Below are 23,877 nucleotides of genomic sequence, written 5' to 3'. Positions count from 1 at the left end.
AGAAGTCACTAACTTGAATCTGTGATTCTTTCCAGAAATATGTTATATTGTAACCATCTGCTTTTAATGTTTACTACTTTTAACAGCCTCACTTAGGAAACAGTTTCCTTTCTTGGAGAAAGTACTAAATGTTTTGCATATGTGCATATAGGTTCCAGATAATTTTGAATGTTTTCATGGCCAGTGAAGTTTCAAATATATTAAGTAATAAGTGCCTAAGATTTTTGCTCATGCATAGCTCTGAAAGAGGGATTATTAAAATGGGATGGGAAGCTTTTAAGCGCTGTACTCAATTTTGTTCAAATTGAATTTGGTCTGTTACTTTTGGTGCTAGTGAAGATATATGTTTGAATGAGATGCACAGCACACTGTCTTTCTCTGTCTACTTGATCCTAGAATGAGGTTGTAATAGTGAGTTTTAATGACAGTAGGCAGTGATTTGACAGAAGCACAACGGTTATGATTTCCCTTCAAGATCTGGTAGGTGGGAGGCTGTTCCAAAAAGATTAGAAGACAACTTGCTTTAGAAGAACTGAAACAAAGGAAAGTGCTTTGTGCTCAGAAGGTTCCCCTGTTCAAAATGGGCAAAGCTTCATGTTCCTGTCAATGAAAACAAGTATGGTCTGATAGCATGTGACCTTCTGGACCACAAAGTGTATGTTCACTTTTGAAAAGTATGTAATACCGTGAAAGAGGTGTGGGGTTGTCAAGGAATATGCTACCCTTCAAAACAAGATGATAGTCCAAAATTCACCATACGCGTTGATGTTAGAGCTCAAAGCTCATTTTATTTTGAGGTCAGTCTGTTATCTTTTCCTGCACTCTGCCCATGCAGAATTCTTTGGTGTCTTTTGGCTCTAGTTGCTTTTTGTGTTATTTAATTTATTGCTGACTTTTATGAAGCACTTGACTTTTTTTTTTTTTTTTTTTAAATCCTTTAAGGAAAGGTTGCAGTATTTACAATTACAGAATATGTAATGCAGAGCTCAGTTTCTGTCTTCCACCCTGTGTCTGGCAATGTAGACTTTCTCCTGCAAGTCCCTTTTGGTAAAAAAGCATGGCAGTGTGTGTGTGTGTCTCTTTGTGGGTTTGTTTCGTGTTTTTTTTTTTTTTTTTTGAGAGAGAGAGTGAGTTCTGAAGGCCAGTTATCACTGTGTTACCAAATAATATAAAATAGTATAAAGCAGTCACTGCAGATTTTATGATTGAATAGGAAATTATCTTAAGCATTTCTTTATGTGAGCAGATTCAACAGTGTATTGCAGTAGAACATCATCTTTGTGAAAGTAAATCTGTTGGGATGGGTTGTAGCTATCTTCTGGGGGAAATACATGAAAAGTCGATTAAAATGATTATATAAATTCCTGGATTACACTTCTAGCTTCTTTAAATTGTTGTGTAGATAGGATTCTTTATTTTGACCCTGACGTTGCTTCTCTACGTTCAATCTGTTTTCCCTGAACATTGATTTTATTCTACTTTCCAGGAACAACAGTTTTCTACATATTTCTAGTACATGCCATGCACTAGGAAATTTTGACGTTAAGCCCCTGGTAGTGGTTTCAGTAAGAATCAGTAGCTGGGTTGTGTTTCCTGCTGCAGTATTTTAATGTATGATGATATCGGTAGAAACATGTGCTGTTGTCCTGCGCTGTTCTTTGGGAGTTTCAAGGTCTAGCTCTTGGCAGCTGTGTCTGTTCCATCCCACAGTCTTCTCTCTTGTGCTGCATTTTAAAATTCACTTTGATCTGATCTCAGACTTGCTCTTAGCTCGTGCTCGTCTGTTTTGTCAGTTCCTGTTATCTTGGTGACAGACACTTGTACAGTTTAATGAAATGATCTAAAGTTAGCAACGGTCCAGTTTGAAGTGGAAGGTTAGGTAAGATGACCTCCAGAGGTCTCTTCCACTCCCTTTGAGGATTAAGTGCAGTTTTGGAGGTTGGTTCTCCTCTGCACATTGTGATCATTGACATTCAAAATCAAGGCAGTGAAAATAATAAAACATGATGGGAGGGAGGGGAAGGGAGGAGAAGGACAGAAGAGACAGACAGCAAATGAAAATCTCTAAGGGATTAGGGTTCTTGCTGACCAATTACAAATAGTGAAGTGATACTTCTAGGCCTAGGAACGATTGGAAAAGGACTGTGGTACAGGCCTGAGACAGCAGCCGGCACTCTCAGAGCTTTCTGGTGGAAAGCTTTTGCCACAATGTCCCTTAGAAATAGTGAGCAGAGCTGGTAACTGTGGTCCTGCCCCCCGCACCATCTCTTCTCTTCACTGTTACTGAGCTGTTTTGCCATGCTAAGCCAGAATAAAGCTATTCTGTTCTTCTGCTGTGAACTTTTTCCAGTGTAGCATGTTGAAACCACTCGGTTCAGCATTAGAAAAGCTCCACAGCCGTGGGAAGGAATGGGAATATACAGCCCGGGGCCCATATGGGTGCATCCATATCAAAGGTAGTGCCACGATAGTAGCTACGTTGGCGTAGATGTCTGTGGAACTGCAGCTGCAAAGTAATTGAGAGCAGACACAATAATCAGTAAGAGCCAGTGTTGAGATAAATGGTTTATATGATATTGTAATAGTATAATAGTATAAAGTCTAATCCTGTAATGGAATGAAATGTGCTTGTCCAGCTGTAAGTTGTGTATGAAATATAAGACCCCCTGTAGGAAGAAAAAAGTAGGAAGTGACCCTGTCCAGAGGGAAGGAACACAGATGATTAATGTTTTACTTAGTACTTGGCAAGAAGAGGCACAGTAGAGAGAGGGGGAATGAGTCATCCCTTAGCAAAGGGGGTGAGAGGAGTCCAGAATTTGGAAAAGACCCCCGAAAGCGCAGTATGGTGCTTAGGTGTTTCACAGGCTAGGTACGCAGAAGGAAGACGTGGAGAAGTCTTCTGCATCTGATTTTAGGACATGTAGCGTAAATGTAGAATTTCTTCCATTTCTGTCACTTGTGCGTTATTTGTCTTTAACTGTGTTGTCCATTTGGGGTTTTAGAAGTCCTGGGATGTGCTTTTACCTTCTCTGGTCTCCCCAGCTTGAGTTAAGGTTGGTTTCAAGCTAACTTGCAGCATCTAAGCGTTCAGTTCCTTCAAGGTCCTTAATGCTGGGTCACTGGGCTGCTCTGGCAGGATGCAGTGGCTTACCACATTCTTCTGGGTAAGGAGCAAGGAGGTGATAAGCTGCGTGGATTATTTTAGGACTCGGAAATACTGGGGTCTTTATGGAGACATTTCTAGTGACTGTTAGCTGGTAATCTCTTTGGCATGCTGCCATATGCTTGAACTCGGCATCTTTCAAGGATTGTAGAATGGCATGCATCATCTGGAATTTGCTGAACTATCCTCTGACAGAAAGGCACCAAAATGAAATCATCTTTCTAAAGAAGAAAAATGTGCTAATTTGGTTAGAAAAATACATCCTTAAATTTATATAATTAATATCAGACGATCTAAGGTAGAAATGGTCACAAAGCCAGTCACAAAGCCCAGTTAAACAGGGCCACAAAACATGCCCTGCTGTGGGGGGATCAATGGTGCGCAGAAGAGAGCGACAAGACATACAGTGGTCATCCCAGGCTGTCACAAGCAATTGATTGGATGTATGTCTTGGTTCTGTCCTTGCACACACCTTGCTTCAGAAGGAGGTAGGGTGTCACTGGAGGAGTATTTCATTATTGTTAATGTAGTATAGGAGATATTGGTGGTGGGGGGGGGGGGCGGCTCTCGCAGAAGGCGCCCAGTGTCATACTGTGCCTATGCACGCTTCTGTCCTTGCTTCTCTGATAGCCTCTTTGCTCTGCTTCCTCGGCAGCTCTGAGTTCTTAAAGCTCAAATAATGTTTTCTTCTATCCTTTGGGTCCAGGCTCTTGGTCTGTGGATATGTCTGGGTTCTGCTTATCCGTAGTTCTGCTAAGGTGATTTGAAAGGAATCAAGACAAATGCATTGAGGAGTGTAGATGGTTCATGGATAGTAGAAGACAAGCAAGGAGTTTTCCCCAAGTTTCTCTGTAGGTATCTTCATATGTATGAAAGTGTGTCAGAATTGCTTTCAGGCTTTCCAGCAGCTCCCAGCATAGTTAGAGTCTGGGGAAGGGAGGTTTTGTGAGGTTGTGTTGGATGTAGTATGTGGATTGCATACGTGTGGTAATTGCTGTTTGGTTATACAGACAGCAGTGATTTATATTATTTTGAGATTGACAGCTGCTTAGAGAAGGTGACTTTGCTGCCAATCTCTTTGCAACAATATTGTTTCTGTCTGTGGTATCCTTGAAGATTGTTGAGAGCAAATGTGGGAAAGTGCTTTACTGTGTCTGGAGGAAAAAGCCATGCTTCTAAAAACGTATATTGTCCGTGCCAAAAGAACAGCTGCCTGGAAATGTCATTGAGGCTTTGCCAGAGCAGCTAGAGGAATTCTAGACCAAGATTAACCAAAAAAAAGAAAGAAGGATGATTGTTTTCCAGTTCTCACAAATGAGTTCAAAGCTTGGGTCCCTGCGCTAGGAGCAAATTATGTAATAAAAGAATCGCAATGATGAAAAACAAAGGAAAAAGCTATTACATTTCTGCTAAGCCATGCTACATCTTAATAAGAAAAGGTCACACCAATGTACTTTGTTATCTGAAAGGATTAACACATCCCGGTTACCTTGCTTTAATGTGCGGCATAGGCGTTTTTCCCCCACAGGGGCACGCTGATGATCCTAGCAGGGTGGTTTGTGACAGGTGCAGAGAATATAGCAGTTTGAAGTATGGGAAAACTTAAATAGCAATTGTTTGTGCTTTATAAATCTGTGCCTGCCATCAGGAATAAAAATTCCTTACTAAATTTTAGGAGCAGAGATCTCCCTTACCAGAGTCTGTATCACTTATGAACTTGTGTTGTGACATACGGATGTGCGATCAAGTAGTGGCACCTGCTTCCGTGCATTTGAATGGTCCTAAGATGGAATGAGTAGGACAGGGCAGAGTAGTTACTGAAAAGTAAAAGACTGGAGCAATCAGCTTTTCTTAGGAGGGCCTCCTAAGCTTTACAGAAAAGTCTATTTTGATGCATTTATGTTATTGAGGAAGTCTTCAACAAGCACGCATAAAGTGCTAATATTACTTGTGATTTGTAGAGCAGTGATGAAGTGATTCCAGATTCATTCAGCACACGGTAGTGAGCTCTTGTCTTTATATGTGGTGTCTTCCTTACAGTAAATGTTTTTATTATTATTATTTTTTAAATGGCTCAGTTTCTTTAAGTGAGCTTTGTTTGTGCTGTTGATCATAATTTTTCTTACAGCTTCTAGCACTTAATTTTCTTTTAATAGTTTTTTTTTCCAAAATGTAGTGATTTATTTTAAATATTCTCCCTACAACATTTGACAACTCAAAACAACTACCTAAAGATTCATTGCTTGTCAGGTAAATGGAGGGACAAAAAAACCAGTGATCTTAATGCTTTTGCATTTTCCCAGTATGGTGATAGATAAATTAATACCTGTAGTAACAGAATCATAGGGCAGTATAGGTTGGAAAGCATCTAATGTATGATGTTATATACATGTAAGTGTTTGTGTAAATATATATGTGTGTGTGTATATGTTAGGATCCCATCCATTATGCATCTGTTTGTGGACAGGTTGATTTCATGTTCTTAATGTGGATGAACTTTCCTTCAAGCAACTTCTTTAACCCATCTTGTGAGCAAAGACAGATCTGCATCAAATCCTAGTGCAGTTTAAGGAATAGGGGAATTTTGATAAGGGACCCTATAGGTTTTTTCTTACCATCAGTTAACAGTTTGAAACCTTGAATGTGTGTTGTGTTTGCTTAATGTCCAGTTAAGGGTAGTAGCAAAAGAGCTTATGCAAGGAGACTAAAAAAAATTATTGAAAAGTTCAGTTTTATCTTACCCGTTAGCGTCATGGGTTACAAGGAGTACTTCTTTTCAGAAGCACTTGAAAGATTATCCAAAAAATATTGGAAGGGTTGCACAGCATTTCACTGTAGCTGTTCTGGCAAGAGTTATGTTTACAAAAGTTGATTGTGAATTTATTTCTGATTTAATAGGCATTGGTAGCTGGAGAGAGACAGCATCGACATAACTGTTTTGGCTGTAATCAGAAAAATGGCCTATTAGTGGTCATGTGGCTGAATAAAGGGCAGACATGAAAACCTTCTGCAGCAAATTTTGCTTTCGTACATTTAGATCAAAAATTCAGATTTTTCCATAGGTTATATAGATACCTATAGCCTTCCACTTTTTCCATCTTTATCCAGAACATCTGATGCATACTTTTGAATAGACAAAGTATCAGATAGTTTTTTGAAAATGACCAGATCTAAAATATAGAAATTATGGTACAGTGCTGTACAAAACACTCAATTATTGTCTCATTTAAATGCTACATTCTACCTTGAAGTATCTCTCATCAACATCATTTATGAACAAAAGTACTACTATAAGGAATCACTCAAGCTATGCTAATTGGTGCTATCATTTACCAGAATTTATGCTAGAGCTAGATAAATTTGATTAAAGGTTTGTGAAAGAAAGCCACAAGTTCATTAAAGGAAAAGGCAAGCATTAACTGTTACTTTAAAAGAAGGCAGGTAGGGCATGGATCATCCAGTGAGCTACCCCTGGAAACTCCCATTTTGACTTCAGTTTTGAGATTAACTCTGCAGAGCTTGCTAAGCCTTGCTGTTCTGAAGGCGATGTAATGAAAACACTGCCTCTTGTACAAGTAGAAACTGAAGATAAAATGTTGCTTTAAAAAGACAGCTTTAAGTCCCTATTTACCCACTGTCAAAACTGAAGAGCCGCTGTCTTGCGGGACTGACTGAAAGGTTGTACTCTGCCGAGCTCCAGATAGCATTCAACGCAGTTCAAAAATTTGAATGCCAAAGTGATGTTCTTGCAAAATGCTGTAGTAACTATACAGGCTAATTGAGCGCTGCTAGTAAAACGGATGGCCGTGTTTGAGCAGAGATCAGCGAAGGCTGGAGCATGTGAAAGAAGCAAGAAGGAAAATAGCTGACAGCTGTCACAGGTTGAGAAGCACAGACTAATTGTCTTTCACAGAAATCCATTTACCTTAAAAACGTTTGTATGTTCTGAGTAAGGCTGGGCAGAGGCGAATCCCAGTGGGTCTGCAGGCTGAAAATGTAATTGAATCAGTCAGTTAAAACTAAGGCACTCAAGATAAACAAGGGATCATCTAGAATGTGGTGAGAACAATCAGAGCGGTGAGACTGAGGTAGTTTGACATATATTATAAGAAAATCTCTCTCCTTTTTAGAAGAGTTGGCCCTCAAAGACACATTGATCCTTTCAGTTGGAATATGTGCAGTGTAATGCAGAAAACCTGCTTGGCTTCTCCCTCCCCACCGCCCCCGGTAGTGAAGTTACCAAGCCTTGTGAAAAGGGTATTGATTTGTTTCCTTCATGTAACACGCGAACATCCCTGCAGTTGGCACAATTCCAACGTTCTAGGAGTATTCTCTTAGTTTATGTCTCAAGCTACTGTGAGATTGGCACTTGGACGCTCTGAAGCCAAATAAGTTTTACATATATCTTTTACTGGCAGTTTTCTACTGGCATCTTCTTTGGTACTCGTTCCGTAAGTATATATTTATGCTGAAAGATTGCCATAATTTTTTTTTAAACCATCATGAGTATATAATGCTGCATGAACAACTGTACAAATAGAATTAATGTTGTGGCATCCAGTTTTAATTTCAGTGACCCGTTTCGAAAAGCAGCCAGCGTGGAATGGTTGTATCTTATGAACGCCCTCCCATTCCTCTCTGAGTGAGACTTTGGCGTTTCAGATGTACTAGTTGCCACCTGAACTCAGATACTAAATGGCTTTTCACGACCTAAATGACTAGGGAAATAAACGTGGTGTGGTTCTCTGCTGCTATGTTAAGCCACTGCGCCTAATATTCAGAGAACATTGTGTTACTGTATTAACATTAAGAAAAGCTCTAGTCGATTCCTCAACATGTAAGGAAAACTGTTAATCTCATGCACAGGCAAGTGAGATGCCATCACCTTGCCTAAGCAGGCTGTGGTAGCAAGGACCACATGAAATAGGCTGGATGAAATTCTACTGGACTGCAAAACCGCGTGGACTCCTGTTCCAGCGTATTCTTGATTACTTGCTGTCAGACTGGAAGGATGCATTAAATGGAGTTCATTTGGCTTAATAATGGAACAGAGTGTGTTTGCTATGTTTGCTGATGCTGTTAGGCTGAGAGGAACTGCAAGTGTGTTGGAAAGACAGGATTATTCAAAACATCCTTGGCAAAGTGGTATGACAAAAACACAATGAATTTCTGTAGGGATAACTGCAAGATGCTTAATGTATGCAGCAACAATCAACTTTGCAAATATAAAGTAGGAAGCAGTATACAAAGGAGCACGTTCACAGAAAAGTGGGTTTAAAAGATTTCAAGCCAGATAGAAGTCCTCAATGTCGTATTGTCTGAAAAAACTGTGTTCACTCTACTTACTGCTGAGGGTTGTGCTAACTCAAGAGTTCTGTTTCCGGGTTTGGAAAGTTCAGAGATACTGATAAATGGAGTGTAATGAGGGGACAACAGTGGGAATGCAGAGAGGCCTAGAATCTCTCTGCAAATGTTAAAAGAAACTGAGCCCTCTAGCACAGGGAGTGGAAGACACTTCAAATACTTAAGAAATAAAGGAAAAGGAGACAACTACTTTCCTTCTGCTGTAGATAGGAAAAGACGAAATAGGTTATAGTTGCAACAAGTTGTACAGCAGGAGAAAAACCCTTTAAAGATAAAGGATAATTAAATGTGGTAGTAGATTACCTAGGCAGATTGCTTAACCACCATCATAGTAATTTAAGAACAGATAAAGCAAATATTTATCAGGATTGATATAAATATGTAAATATACTTGCATCTATCTTGCAGGTGTTCTACACAACCTCTTGAGGTGCTTTTCAAGCTTGTTTGCTCTTGCTGTTTGGTTTTCTGTTTGGTTTTTTGTTGCTGCAGTGGAAAGAAGAAGGGTTTAAAAAAAAATTCTCAGCCTAACCCCGTAGCTAATCTCTTCATTCTTTACGCGTTCTCTTCTTAACAATGTAAAGAGAAAAGAAAGTCCACCTTTAGCATTATCTAAGTATCCTTCAGGAAAGGAGCATAAGTATTAAAGGCCAATCAATTTTTTTCTTTGCAGGTTACGAGATGACAGAGTTAGAATTGAAAGGATGGAAAACCTCCATTTTGAATACAGCCATGCTTTTCAGCTGATTACTGATTTTTATGCAAGGGAAGTGCCTGAGATTACAGGTATGTCATTCAGAATATCTTTGAAATATGCATCCAGTTAGCTTTTACATAGATAAGAAACAGGTCATTTTGTACATATTTCTTTACAGTTAATTAAATTGTTTGATCTTGCGTAAATATTGGGTTGTGGCTCATGCTCAACGTGGTGTCCGCTAGGACCCCAAGGTCCTTTTCTGCAAGGAACTGGACGACCCCTAGCCAGAATTGGTGCCTGGGGTTATCCCTTCCCAGGTGCAGGACTTTGCATTTTCCTTATGTTGAACTTCATGAGATTCCTTCCAACCCGTTGAGGTTCCTCTGAACGGGAGCACAGCCATCAGGTGTATCAACCACTCCTCCCAACTTTGTACCATCTGCAAACTCGCTGAGAGTGCGCTCTATCCCATCATCCAGGTCGTAAATGAAAAGGTTAAGCAGGAATGGCCACAGTTTCCACCCCTGTGGGACAGCAGTAGTGACTGGCCTCCAGCTGGACTTTGTACCACTGATCACACCCCTGTGACCCCAGCAGTTCAGCAGATTTTCAGTCCACCTCACTGTCCACTTATCTAGCCTGCACTTCCTGAGCTTGCCTATGAGGATATTATGGAAGACAGTGTCAGAAGCCTTGCTAAAGTCAAGATAAACAGCATCCACTGCTCTCTGCTCGTCCATCGTGCTAATCATTTCTCTGTAGAAGGCTTTCAGGTTGGTCAGGCTTGGTTTCCCCTTTGTAAATCCATGCTGATTGTTCTTAGTTACCTTTTTGTCCTTTGCGAGCCTAGAAATGATTTCCAGGGTTATTACTCTGTCACCATCCTAGGGATTGAGGTAAGGCTAACTGATCTGTAGTTCCTCAAATTCTTCTCCTTGCTCTCCTTGAAAACAGAGGTGACATTTTTTTTCTTCCAGTACTCAGGAACCTCCCTCTGTTGCCGTGACCTTTCAAAGACCATTGAGAGCGGCCTGGCAATGACATCAGCCAGCTCCCTCAGCACGCGCTGGTGCATCCCATCAGGTCCTATGAGCTTGTGGGTGTCCAAATTGTTTACCTGTTCCCGAACTTGATCCTCCTCTTTTGAGGAGGAGCATTCCTTGCTCCAGACTTTCCCACTGGTCTTAGGAGCCTGGGATTGCTGAAGGCAAATCTTAATGGTAAAGATTGCATTGAAGAAGACATGGAAAAGGCAGAGGTGCTCAATGTCTTTTGTCACCAGCTCACCCCGTTCATCAGCAGGCGTGCATTTTCCCTTGTGTGTCTTTCACTGCTCATACACCTGTAGAAGCCCTTCTTGTTGCTCTTTACGTCTCTTGCCAGGTTCAACTCCAGGTGAATTTTAGTTTTCCTAACCCTCTCCCTGCGCACTTGGACAGTGTCTCTGAATTCTTCCTGAGTCACCTGTCCTTGCTTCCAGCTCTTGAATACTTTTTTGTGTTTGACTTTAGTCAGGAGCTCCTTGTTCATCCATGCAGGCCTCCTGCCACCTTTGCCTAATTTTCTGCATGTTGGGATGGACCATTTTTGAGTTTGGAGGAGCTGATCCTTGAAAATCAATATTGCTTAAAAAGAAATGAATACAAGGCTAGCATCCCTTTATTTTCCAACGTCTTGAAGGTGTGTATTTAGACAAATTCAAATTCACACTTTGTATAGCAAATGAGGGAAATTATGCAACATCTGAAATGTTTCTTCAAGTTCCTATATGTGTTAACACTCTAAGAATAGAACAACTTTAAAAAGTGTTTCTATATTTGGCCCAGTTTGTTTTGTTTGGGGGACTAGTTTTTATTTTTTGCAATAAGGTTTGACAAAACTTTTTAAAAAAAATCCACCCTTTTATGTTGAGTTACCATGGAGTGAATTTTCCTGTTGTTGCAGCTGATACAGGGACTGCATTAGGGTAGTGAAGAGAAATACTGTCAAATCTAAACAGCTGTCTTATAAAGATGGGATGATATTCTGCAGTCTGACTGAAGCAGCTAAATCATCAGTACATGTGCCGGGGCCTGTTTTTTGTTCTTAATTGGCCTAGATGTTGCCAGCAATAATGGAGATTTTTGGAATCCAGTTAGTTTGTATGTTTAGAAATTACTTATGGCAAAAATCAGTTACTTTTGTGAAGAAAAGCCTGTGGAGTACAATTTTTTTATGTTTCATAATGTGTCTGCATTATTGTAATGATCTATAAATGTTGGTTTGGAAGCTCACTTTTTGTTAATTTATAAATGTTAGCAGAACACTCTATGCATAATATAGATCTAATTTCTGTTTGATTATACATGTAATATAGATCTGATTTCTATTTGATTAAATTGAAAAATAGATTATGTTGTTTCTAAAGTGTAGAAGTAGTAAACAGTGATTTAAAAAGAAAATACCTTTTTGTTTGTTTGTTTGTTTTAAGGTTCTCAAAAACTATCTATAATACTAAGCTTGGATAAGCCTGTTATTTGCTCTCTGGCAGCAGTGATTGCATACCTCAAAGAATTTAATTTGGAAAAGATGCTTTACAATCCAAGGTAAGTTGTCTTATATAAATCTCAAATGCAAAACACCAATAACATACCAGTGACATCTTGTAAATTCCAGCAGATGGCTTCCCCCCAGTTAAATGGGCAAAGCCTACCTGCTTGAGTGATACACATAGCCTTTGTAAAAAAAAAAAAAAATAAAATAAAATAAAAATAGTACTTTACATTTAAGCTCACAATGGGAACCAAAAGAATCAAGTGCTTCTTACAGTGGTGTTTAGTGAAAATCTCTAGAATGTTTATTCTTCTAGTCATTACTGTCAGTAATATAAATGAACTTGCACTACTGCCAAGGGTTATTAAAAACAAAATGCAAAAACTTAGAGATTCTAGGAAGACTTTTTTATTTTTTTTTTAAAGTTTGCTAATAAATCCTAGTCGTCGTATCTTAACCTCAGCTTGTTTTATTTTGTGATCAAAATTTGGGGCAGTTGCTTTTTAAAGACTTTTTAATGCTGTAATTTAGCGTTGCAGATGTTTTATTTTGCCGCAGAGGGTGTGTTAATCATTTCCTTTAGCTCTGGAAGCATGTGTAAATGCTAATGTGTTGTAATGTTTTGACAGTACTCAGCAGGTCTGTTTGAGTCAGTGAGTCAAGTTACCAATTAAAAAGAAAACAGATCTGTGCAGCATCGAGCCCTTAGAACAATTCCTTGAGCTGGTTCAGTGGTACCTATGGTTGGGGGAACGATCAATTCAAAAGACTGTGGAAAGGCCTTCACTACTTGTTTAAGGTTACTTGAAAAACACATAGCCATGGAAAAAACTTGTCTTCCCTGAAGTAATCTGTACTCTCAGTTATTAGATATGTGCAGATGGGTACTAAAAATTCGTAACAGGATTATGCAGACATATTCAAAAGAAAATGGAAAGATAAAACCACTAAAACTTTTTTTTATTCCATTCTGCACAATTTTAAAGGATTATTATCCTACTTGGCATAGGTTTAAACATACCATTTGGGTTTGTTACATGCTTTATTAAAATCAGCTTTATTTGTCACAGGTCCTGTGCAAAATATTCTCTTGACTGTCTCGATATTCCTCTGTCTTGTAGGCAGGAAGGCTTTAACAAAGTAAGCCTGGCTGCAAGTTAGAAACCTACAAATATTTAGCGTTGATTGTAGATAAATCATATGTTAAAAGAGATTCTTACAGTTTTTGGCCTCATTTTGAAGGGCCTCTATGTTAAAAGAGGTTTTTCTAAATGTGACTAGAGGTTTTTCTAAATGTGACTGTGTTAAAAAGTGACTGCAGGTGTCAGCCTTAAATGCTTTTCAGATATCTGCTGGAATATTTGGAAATTATGACATACACGCCTGGGTTTTCTGGATTTTTGGATGGCTTTTCTCTCCCCACCCCTCCCACCCCCTTTTTTTTTCCCCCTCACACTCCAAATATCGTTAAAATGTTAACTTAAACTTCACTGGGCATATAGGTCCTTTAAGAGGAAAAAAAAATCAGGTAGCATCTTTTAAATCTCCCCCTCCGCCATCTCTCAAGGAGCACTCTAATCTGTGATCTTCCAGCACTGTGGTCTTCCAGCTCATCCTCTTGCAAGTTTTATAGAAAATGCTTGGGTGGAGAGGTGGGAGCTGTGTCTGGAGAAGTCTTGTTGTGAGAGCTTCTGAAGAAGAAAATGAACTCCAAAACAAAATCCCTTCCATCGTTGCACTTGTAGATCACTGTTGCCACAGTATCTTATGTGCAGTCACACATTAAGAAGATGAATGCTCTTTCAGTTAGGGAGAAAATAGAAAATTAATGTTTCATGTAGAAGTAATCCAGTAGCAGAGGAGCAACGTGATTACATGAGGGCTTATGTAACAGCTGACACTTTTAATAGGTGCAGCCTAAAATCAAGTACAATTACAGATGGGAAGGAAAAGCACTAAATCTTATAGCTGACATTTGCCTGCTGGAAATTGCTCTAATAGACTTGGTGTGAGTGTGAGCAAGAAGAGCATCCAAGTGGAAAAGCAATGAACTTTTTGTTATCTTGGTGATATGCTATAAAGAAATAAGATGTATATACTTTGAGATAACTTAGCTCCTGCACTCAGGAACTTGAGTTCTACTATATTTATTTCTGAAGCCTTTACTGCTTTGGCTATCTGGATAAAATAGGTTCTGGAATTCTGCTTGCTGTTTGTGTGTCACGTATGTGAAAATACTGAGCCAAGCGCAACTTCAATAATTTTTTCTAATGTCAATGAAATATTATATAGGTCCTGAAAAGGGAAAGCCTTTTAAGCAGAGGGTATCACATTTAACAATTCTCTGTGATTCTGCAGGAAACGTAAGAGAAACACTTCCATTGTACTGACATGCAACCTAAAATTCCTAGGAGAATTCAGGTCAGTGAGCATATACTGATGAATACAGTGAGCATGAAGTTGGAGTTGAGATAGTTTTCAGTTGCTGAGAACTTTATGGATGCAAGTGACACATATCTGGATGAAAAAGATCTACTTGTTAAGAAGAATGATGAAAACTTTCCTTACACCGCCTGCATACCTTCCCCAAATAAAAACCCCTCTCCCAAATGAACAAAATTCCAGCTGAGATTAAGAAACATCATCATGAAGCATCGCACAAGTGATGAGGGATCCTCATTATCAGGGAGAGCCTCATTTGTAACAAATTTCATGTGAATATTAAAACAAATCCAGCTTTAAGGTCCTAAATAAAGCGGAATTCAATGTACAGGGACAGAAACCCTTTATTTCATTTGAGCTTACTTACACAGCAAGTAAAAATTCTCTTCTAATGAATTCTGATGAATGAGAACTTGTTATCCGTGTATATTCTAGTAGCCTTAAGTAATGAGACCTTTGATTTTTGACAAGAAGATGATACACATCTAGAATAGACTTGCAAGGACAGCTGAGCACCCAGTTTTACCTGAAAATTATCTGTTGCACAGCAGTCGCTGGGAAATGCCTCACAGTGTATTTTTATTTTACCTATGTGGTTTCCAATATATGGAGACAAAAGAGAGATCGTATCTGTAGTTCTTACAGTTTGACCAGTGATATATAAACTTCAGAAATGGCTGGGAGTGGAAAAGCCAGTTATCTTTCAAAGAGGGGAATAGCTTTGGGGTTGGAGAACTACCAGCAATGAGGGTAGAAGACAAACAGAAATGAAAGAGGGGAGGAAGGAGAGGGCTAGTATGGCTTTGAGGGAGGAAGAGAAACGGGGAAAGACTTCAGCGAGAAAGGGTTCATTATACTGTACAGTAGGAATGGAAGGGAGTTTGAGAGATTAGTTTAAAGGTTAGTGAAGTCAAAATGCAAGTTCACCCAACTTAAAATGGCAGTGGACATCCTTGAATTTTCAATGGAGGCAAGAAAGAGATTGAGAGAATGGTGTACATACGATTTTCATCTCTCTTGTGCCCTCATGAGTTCAGAAAAATGCATACAAGACTATACGTAGGTCTGTTTGCTCACACTTACTATGTACCTTCTGTAAGACTTTGAGAGAGGCAGTATTGCAATGATCCTGCGAAGTTTCAGTGTCAGCTCAGGACCGTGGGGGACAGAAAAGGGAGGGCATGGTTTCAGGCCCTAAGTAAAGGTGCTCAGCAGAGGGTTCGCCTAATAATTCAAGACCACAGAATAAGGGTGACAGGTGGGGCCTCTTGTGCTCCAGAAGTGTGGAGCTTATTGGAGTGCTGAGGCTGCACGCACGGAAAGCAGTCCAAGAGAGCGCAGTTTAGTTGGAACAAGTGGGGAGGTCAGTGGCATAAGAGGAGAAAAGTAATTCAGGATAAAAATGGTGAGAGTTATTTTTGTCTCTCTTAATCCTTCCCTGGTCATCTTATTTCTGTACTTGTTCTATGTTTTGCTTTTTCTTTTTCAGGTCTTTTGCTTTGTTTTGTTCTTGTTTTTTCTCTTGGAGTTTCTGGGCTCCCATCACATCAGGGATCTAGATCAGAAGTTCTGGCCTTATGGCTATATTCACTAATGAATTTAAAATTCTGGTTAACAAAATATAAAACATAGGAAAGGACCTCAAGCCTGGACTACTAAGACACTGGTAAATGTCTTTCATACCTAAAGCTAGTGCTTCTGAGGAATGAAGGGAGACATGTTTTTACTCCTTATAACTAAATGTAAATTCCTCCAACTCTTGTCTAAATATGTAACTATTCTGTGGTTCATTCACCCTTAGAAGTCTGTAAGACATGGCCTCTAGAGGTCTGTAAAAGGTAATTGAGCAAAGAAAATCTGCTGCTTAGTAGGCTCTCAGTAGAGTGCCCTGCAGCCTCACTGGAAAGTGTTTTAGAAATTTGCAAAATTAAAGTAGTTGAAAACTGATCTGAATAACTTGCATTCATTTAGAATGAGTTAGTGAGTATGAAATTATATATAAAATCTCTGGTGGAGAGAATAATGAGTAAAGCATTAATGCCCTCCTCTGTAAGCCTCTTAAAATGCAGGATGACCAAAAAGAGTTTTGCAGGTAATGTGTAAGAATCAAAGATTGAGGAAGTGATTTACTGTCCGAAAGCAATTGTAACCTTTTAATATTCATCTTCAAGTATGGTTCTACTCTGAAAAATTATTTTAGGAGTAGGAACCACTTTCTCGTGCGTATTTCCCAAATGTCTGCTAAATCTTATTAGAAACTTGCATTTCTTTTTGTTTCCTCTTCATTTTCTCAGCCCAGATGGCAGGATCCTACCTTCATTTACTCTTCAGCAGTGGAATTACCAGCTATTTCCATCACTCCTTTTTTGTGCTGTCTAAGTACTTGAGAGAGTTGTAAGTCTGTTCTTGGTAGCTCAGGCCACGCCTTTGTTATCTATAAAAGGAATTATTGCCTTGTGCTCTGGACGAAGTGCCTTTGAAGGGTCATTTTCACTAATGCAGAGGATGTCTGATAGCAGCACATTAGAATTTCTTGCAAGAAATTTTGTTGATATCCTTGCTGCAAAGCCAACGCTAACTTGTTTTGAGGCTTCTTCTCATGCTATTTCAGACCCTAAATTCCTGACAAAAACTCTTTCTTTCACATTTTTATCAAGTTCTGACCCAAGCTGTAGGAAGATGAGGGTGTGGGAAGCAAAACAAGTTCTGTGCTATGACATCTAGAATTCCTGGTTGGACATATTCTGCAGTTGATCTTGGCTGCTATTCGTGTACTCTTAGCTCTCAGTTACTAAGGTTAATAGCAAGGTGGAGTAACCCAGAGAAAGCAAACACCTGGATAATATAAAACATACATAATTTATGCTGTGAGAACATTAGCATATTTGCTTCTGAAAGACTAATAAACAGGTTTTGCTGTGGAGCAGAAGTAGTTGTCTCCGAATGCCATCAGAGAGGAAGCTTGCTGTGAGCAGAGTATGTTCTGAGTTAAGTGCTCTGAAGCACCTGGCCTCAGCCAGGTGAAGAGGGCAGACAGTAAATCTATAATCTTGAAACTCGCTCGTGGGTAATTGAGAGTTGATAGCAACAGCCAAAAGCATCTTTTATGCTTTTGGGAAGAAGTAAAACAGACATAGTTCTCACCCAGCTGAGTTTAAGAGATGACAGAAGGCAAATCAAGTGGCAAATCAAAATGCAGCAACTGAGGAAACTCTGGGTTACGTAAATCCTAAGGGTTAAAGAGGTGCTATGGAAGGGCGGGTAGGATTCAGTGTTGGTTATAGGGATTCAGAGCCAAGCAGAGATCATTCCTATTTAATTTTTGCCAGTACCAGCAACTGGGACTGGAGATAATAAAAAGAGAATATTGTTTTGTTGCTCATAGTATTGTGCACTTGGAAAGTGCTGCTGCTTTTACCGCTAAGGTTTTGTTTTGCAGGTCAACTTTGCTGATTGTTGAGATGGCACGCTAGAGCAGAATAATGCTGTCTATGGGTACTGTTGTGAATCAGCTGCACTTTCAAACGTACTTTCTTGAGGGCACTCAGTTGAACCTACTTTAGTCTTTAATTTCTGCAGAAAATTTGACCCGTTATTCAGAAACAGGATTACTAGCAGGTCTAAACAGGTGCATGCAACATGAACGTATAACATTAGTCTCTGCATATTTCATAATTTTGCAAGTTTTGGTGCTGCTTTTTAAATATATAGTAATAGTGCAGCTGTGTGTGCTTCACAGTGCACTGTGCTTCCAGTGCCTTGATTTTTTTTTTTTTTTTTTTCTCTTTGAAAAGTCAAGAAAACAGTTTTAAATCCTACCCAACAAGTCATTCTTTTCAGGCTAAGATAACTAAAGAAGGTGCGCCCTAGATTTTGTGCAAAGAGCAGTGAGCAGTATGTAATTAATCTAGACAATCATGACTTGATTTGTCAGAATCATTTAGTGAGTATCTTGCACTTCCCTTTCCTGTCCCAACTACCGCATGTGCATGTCTGAGATTGAGATAATTTTCACATCTAATACCATTAATTTATTAAGCTTCATCTTATTCTGTGTTTTGCTCTAGCTATATGTAGAAATCACAACTTTTGTTGGGCTAGTCTTTTCCTGTTCGGCTAGGTAGCGTCAAAAAGTCAAGTCATTTTGGTCATGGTTAGGTCATGGTGAAAAATAAGAGGAAGTAGTTTAAATATGCTCTATTTTTATTTTCCTCAATAATTATACTAGCAGACTTTAAATTGCTATTAGTTGCAAAATAGATGAATATGTATTTTGATATGATGATCTGATGAGTTATATTTAAAAAATGCTCTACTCTAAGTGTAAATTCTTAATCCTAGCCCTGCTTCTAATACTGTAAGTACAGTGACCATAACAGAGCACTAACAAAAGTGTGTACTACTGTAATTTTTTCACAGACTGAAGAAGGGACGCCTCCTTAAGCGTTTAGTGGGTTAGGAGTAGATGACAGGAGAGCTAGATTTTATTCTGAACTTTGTCAGAGTCACTGTAAGAAGTTGGGCAAGTGATTCTTCAAGTCTTATATTCCCAAACAGTAAAATAACAGATGTTAATGGGGTTCAATTGTTTTATTTATTTGAATAGATTCTAATTTCTTACTTGTTCTCTTTTTGGTTCATATGGTTGATGAATTTGCTAATGTGAGAGACTTGATAGTGTTTCACTGTTATGTCTGTTCCCATATTTAAAATCTAACATCCAAAATTCTCCCCCCACCCAGCAATTTCAAACGGATGTCAAGTGAAACTGAATACATGACAATTAATGCGACAACAATGAAAAATCTTGAAATTTTACAGAATCAGGTAAGGACAAGTGTAGTGATTTCTTAATAAATACTTATATTTTCAGAGCTGTTTGACATATTGTTCTCAATGAAGTTAATTAAGTTAGCTTGAAAATCTAACACAGAACGTTTAAATTATTTTAGATGGGATCAAACTGGAGGAGGAGTACTCTTTCAGATGCATAAATGACAGTTAATCTCTACTGGCTTTTGGTATGAATTAGGAACCTTACTACACTTTGACTAGCAAAGAGCTTTCCTAAAATTTGCAAGTTCTTGAGCAACTACAGTCAAGTGATCTGTCTGCAGTGGGGTTTATTTTTCTTCTGTGATGCTGGTTTATGCATAGATTTAGTTTAACTTGTAGAACTTATTCTAGCTGTTTTCTGAAAACATTTTCTGGCTAGAGTGAAAACATACTCGAGTATCTTATAAGGTATCTTTGGCAGTTATATAAGGAATTATTTGTGAAAAAAGATGAGTAGAGGAACATGTTGTAGTTGCGAAATCTTAAAGCCTAGACAGAATGCTTTAAGTAGTATTGTGAAGATCCTGCAGGTAGGTGATTGATTGTTCAGTTAAAAATAGCAAGGCTATTTTTGTTGTTTTAGACTGATATGAAAACAAAAGGAAGCCTACTCTGGGTCTTGGATCATACTAAAACTTCCTTCGGACGTCGGAGACTGAAGAAATGGGTAACCCAGCCTCTTATGAAATGCAGGTGAAATATCTCTTTACCTTATATTAAATCGATATTTTAAAATTACAAAGTTGAATATGGCCAATGTATGCATTTTTCTCTAAGGTCTGAAAAGCACAGTAGAGTTTACAGAGGAAATGAAGTAGCAGATGATCTGGTTGGTGTGTTTAAAGGTCTGAGAGAGTTAAACCTCTCTATTTGGCCACAGAGCGTTAGGGAGTTTGGTAATAGTAGTGTTGGAGCAGGTTAGAAATTGCTATGCAAAATCCAACCGGGTACGAGTCTGATCCGGTATCCTCCTTCTGACAGTGGATGAGGTGACCTCCTGGTGGCCAGTGTTTTATTCCTAAACTTGCCAGTCAGTGTTTGGTGTCTCTCTTGCCGCAGAAGGATTTACATCCTTAGTCTGTTCTCTTTGTTCTGATGTAGCTGTGGATGTTACTCCTGTGTACAGTGTGGTGCATATGAAAGTTATTTCCTTTTATTAGTTCTGGAATGCGCTAATTGTTTGATCACTCTGTATTTTGAGCTATGCTTATTATGTAAGGCTTTAGAAATGCTTTAGAAATGATTTATTTCGTAACACCTGTCATGTTTGTCTCTGGCTCTGGCTTGAAACAGTCTCCGTCTTTCTGAATTTCTCTTTGCAGTCTTTTTTGGAGTCTTGAACTTGAATCTGTAATAAATAACAGAACTAGAGTCTCTGTGATGTGAATTGCCTGTATTTTTAAGTTTTTGGATCTATTCCTTCGAATGTGCGTTTCCTGAGAATTGTCGATGTAGAATTTACTCAGTTGTCGTGGTGTTCGCTTCAGCCATTTCATAAAGAAATTCCTCTTGGTTTGGTTAACCAAAATATTTTTTTCCCCTCTGTTTTGCATTTGTTTTAGATTTGCCAAAAGGCAGATTTTGGATAAACAGTGAGCTATCCTAATATTTTCGCTTCTTGCTGGTGCTGGTAATCAAGGAATATGCTAAGGAATGCTAAGGAAGCATTTTTTTATCTCGACTAATTTTTAATATGTTATAGCACTATATTTCTGAACTGTGGCTACTTAGTTTTCTTATTAGCCTTTTTGTAGGGATGTTTGTCACTAGTATTAAAAAAAAGAAATACATAACTAACTCTTTTGTTCCTCCTATTTTATTGTTATAGAATATTCAAGTCACCTTTTCCTTTGTAGGAGCCACGATGGTTCGAAAGCATCACACTGCAATTTCTGGCAGGGATTTAATATGCACAGTTCAGTTTGCCTCTTTTTTTTTCTTTTTTTTTTTTTTTTTCCTGGTAACAGCTTGTACGTTGCCCAAGATAACTTTTTTTTTTAACCTACTTTTAAACAAATGTTTCCGATGTACTTTTCCCAAATTGCATTAGGCTTTTTTTGGAAGTTTATTAGGTGGCTGGATGGAATTTCTGGGCCACTTTGCCTAAGTAATTTTGAAACTTTGTTTCTTTTTCAGCTGTTGAGGGACCCTGCAGCCTTTTGGGAAGTGTTTTTGTAAAGCAGTCAGTGGGGGGAGCCAGAGCACAGGCTCTGGTCAGGCACAGTAGCATCACGGAGCGTAGGGGCTGGAGAAGGAAGAACGGCCTCTAACCGTTTTGCCAAATGATCACATACGTGGTGCACCAGGTGAAGTACAGTTCAACAAGAAAACTCCATCTGATGAGAGGATAGAAAGGTGCTTGTTTGGGAACTTTAAAGCTTTCTCTCCTAACCAGGAAATTTAATTAAAGTTCTTGGTCTCCGCTCAGAACCAGCTTTAGAAGTTTGTAGTTTTGGTTCCTCCTCTCTCTTTGCTCTTTGCTCCCGTTAGGGAATTGGTACTTTCCTTTTTGAGGCATTCTGTGGTTAAAGATGTAATCATGCTCCTTAGCTGGAGCTAAAAAACTGTCTTGTTTCTGTGTATTTCTCCATTTCTGACTCTAAGTTGTAATTTCATGTACTTACCGTGCATCAGGCACTTTGCAGTATTGTTCCCAGTAGCGCGCACAGACGCGCTTAGGGAGCTTCCTGGGGTGCCGTTTGCAGTGGCAGTAACGTTTCTGTAGCGCATCTTTTCCAGTCAGTGGGTGGGTGCGTTTCCCTTGGTGTATCAAAAAGTGAGAGGGTGTAATTACTGCTTTATGCCTGGTAGTTGAAAATCATTTGGGATGATGACTGGATTTCCAGGGGAGAAACAATTTACCAGGCTCAAGTAAGAGGTAGAGCGTGTACAGGCATCTTATTTGGGCAAACTTGAAGATATCTGTTAGTTAGTAACATCAGTGACGTTACATATTTTGAGACTTCCAAGAAAAGCTTTTAAACATTAGGCGTGTGCAATTCTGAAAAAATTTGGCTTAACCAAGGGAGGTGCAACGTCCTCATTTATTCACCTTGTTATACAAAGATAACAGAGGTAAAAAGGTATCAGTCATTGAGACTGAGGTTTTATGAGGAATCAGGCAAGTCTTTTTGTTGTTGTTTGTGTACACTGCAGAAAAATTATCTTGCCTTGTCTATCTTGCTTTTGAAACGTGAATTCCATTGAGTTCCTTTTTTGCCTAATTTCTGTAAGGGGAAATGGAAAGAAAAGGAGGTAGAAAGCTGAGTTGGTTGGGACATTTTTAATTGAATAAAACATGCTATTTCCTTGTAAGGCCACGGGCTTTTAGCAGGAGGAGAAGAGCTGTATATTATCATATCTGATAGCCTAAGGCACTGGTCTCAGGAAACACTATTAAAAAACAATGGGATCTGTGTGTGTTTGTGTGCATTTTTCTGATGCAAAGTGTAGGTGAATCTCAATCTCTGAAGTTGACGTGATACAGTCATGGCTTTTTGGATAGCTGCAGGAAGAGGAGAAAGATGAGTGTATTGTAGGCCTATGATCTGGTTAGCCTGTTTTCGTTTGGTTTGTTGTTGTATGCAATGAACGTGTTGTTTTATAGCTGCAGTATAGGAAAGTGTAAAGAAGTTATTCCTCTCCACACAGGCTGTCTGAAGCTTTATCTCTGTAGTCTTCTGCTCTCTCTCTGTTATGCCCGTGGTTACTGCCTCCCATTCTCAGTTCCTGCATCCTATTCCCCAAATCAAGTGCTGTGGCTGGCTCCAAACTGCAGCTCTGCAGCTTGGCCAGTCAGCAGTCCAAACAGACCAGATAACTAACTACTGAACTAATATTGCATCCTTTCCCTCACTGGATATTAATTTGGGTCTGTGTGCCTTGCCCAGCTTTTGATTCTTGCCCAGTTAGTAGGAATTTTGTTTCCTTAAGACCAAAGTCACCCCTTCCTCCACTTGTTAAGGTTGGTTGGAGTTGAACAAAGGGTTCAAAACTGAAAAAGGCAGATGGGTAGCACAATTCTGTGGAGGTTTATTATTTCCATAATAAACCAGGCTATAAAGCTAATAAAGCTGTGCCTAGTTGTGTCTACTTAAAGCAGAACTTGAGATAAGTGATGGATGCATAATACAAAGCGCTTTCTAGCCCTTATAGGACATTATAGGGTAGAATATCTCTTGAATATCAGCAGGTGGACATCATGAAGTGGCATTTCTAGTACTGTAGCCAAGGGGAAGGTAGACTTTGCTATTTAAGTGGAAAATAACCTGGAAATTGCTGTTGTTTGTCTGTGCTGTGGAAGTGTTTAGTTTACAGGTTATAGAAATACTTATAGTGCAAAACTTGAAGAGGTGGGGTGAGTGGGCAAACAGAAGTGATAAAATGTTTGGCATGCGTATGACATGTGAGCCTGTTATTTTGCAAAATGCTCTGGTTGCCTCTTTGCAACAATATCCAGTTTCTTGAGGATGTTTATGGTTTGAAGTAGCTTAAGCAGACTGAGAGATTCACAATTGTATTTCTCTAATATTTTGTTGGCTCTCTTAGTTTTTCAGTGTATTATATGTGTGATGTGTAGAAGTTAACGTAACAAGGTTACTGATAAGTTGATGTAATGAGGTATAAGTTGATGTCATAGGCATAAATCATGGAGAGTAGACTATCCTAAATGTAGAATTTGGAAGTGACGAAGCTTTCGGGGAGAGAGCTTGCTCAGAGCTTTGGGAGCTGGTAGACTTTGTCCTTGTGAGCCTGTGTTGAAATAGATCTTCTGTCCTAAAATCACCGGTGTTATCACCCCCAATTTAACATCCATGCTTTGAGGGTACACGTGTCACTT

General features: G+C 39.0%; 1 protein-coding gene across 12 annotated transcripts in view; it reads left to right on the top strand.

Annotated features, from left to right (window-relative positions):
- The window catches only part of LOC138060926 (DNA mismatch repair protein Msh3-like), a 113,465-nt gene that overhangs the window by 28,809 nt on the left and 60,779 nt on the right, over positions 1-23,877 (top strand). For all 12 annotated transcript variants that reach the window (XM_068926320.1, XM_068926329.1, XM_068926332.1 and 9 more), the window contains 4 exons: positions 9,201-9,313; positions 11,698-11,812; positions 18,944-19,028; positions 19,621-19,730. In XM_068926320.1, the coding sequence (XP_068782421.1) occupies positions 9,201-9,313; positions 11,698-11,812; positions 18,944-19,028; positions 19,621-19,730 (423 nt within the window). The remainder of the gene's footprint in view (positions 1-9,200; positions 9,314-11,697; positions 11,813-18,943; positions 19,029-19,620; positions 19,731-23,877) is intronic.

This window comes from Struthio camelus, chromosome W, assembly GCF_040807025.1.
Source record: "Struthio camelus isolate bStrCam1 chromosome W, bStrCam1.hap1, whole genome shotgun sequence".
In the NCBI taxonomy this organism is placed as follows: Eukaryota; Metazoa; Chordata; class Aves; order Struthioniformes; family Struthionidae; genus Struthio; species Struthio camelus.
This window is presented reverse-complemented; position numbering and strand designations above follow the sequence as displayed.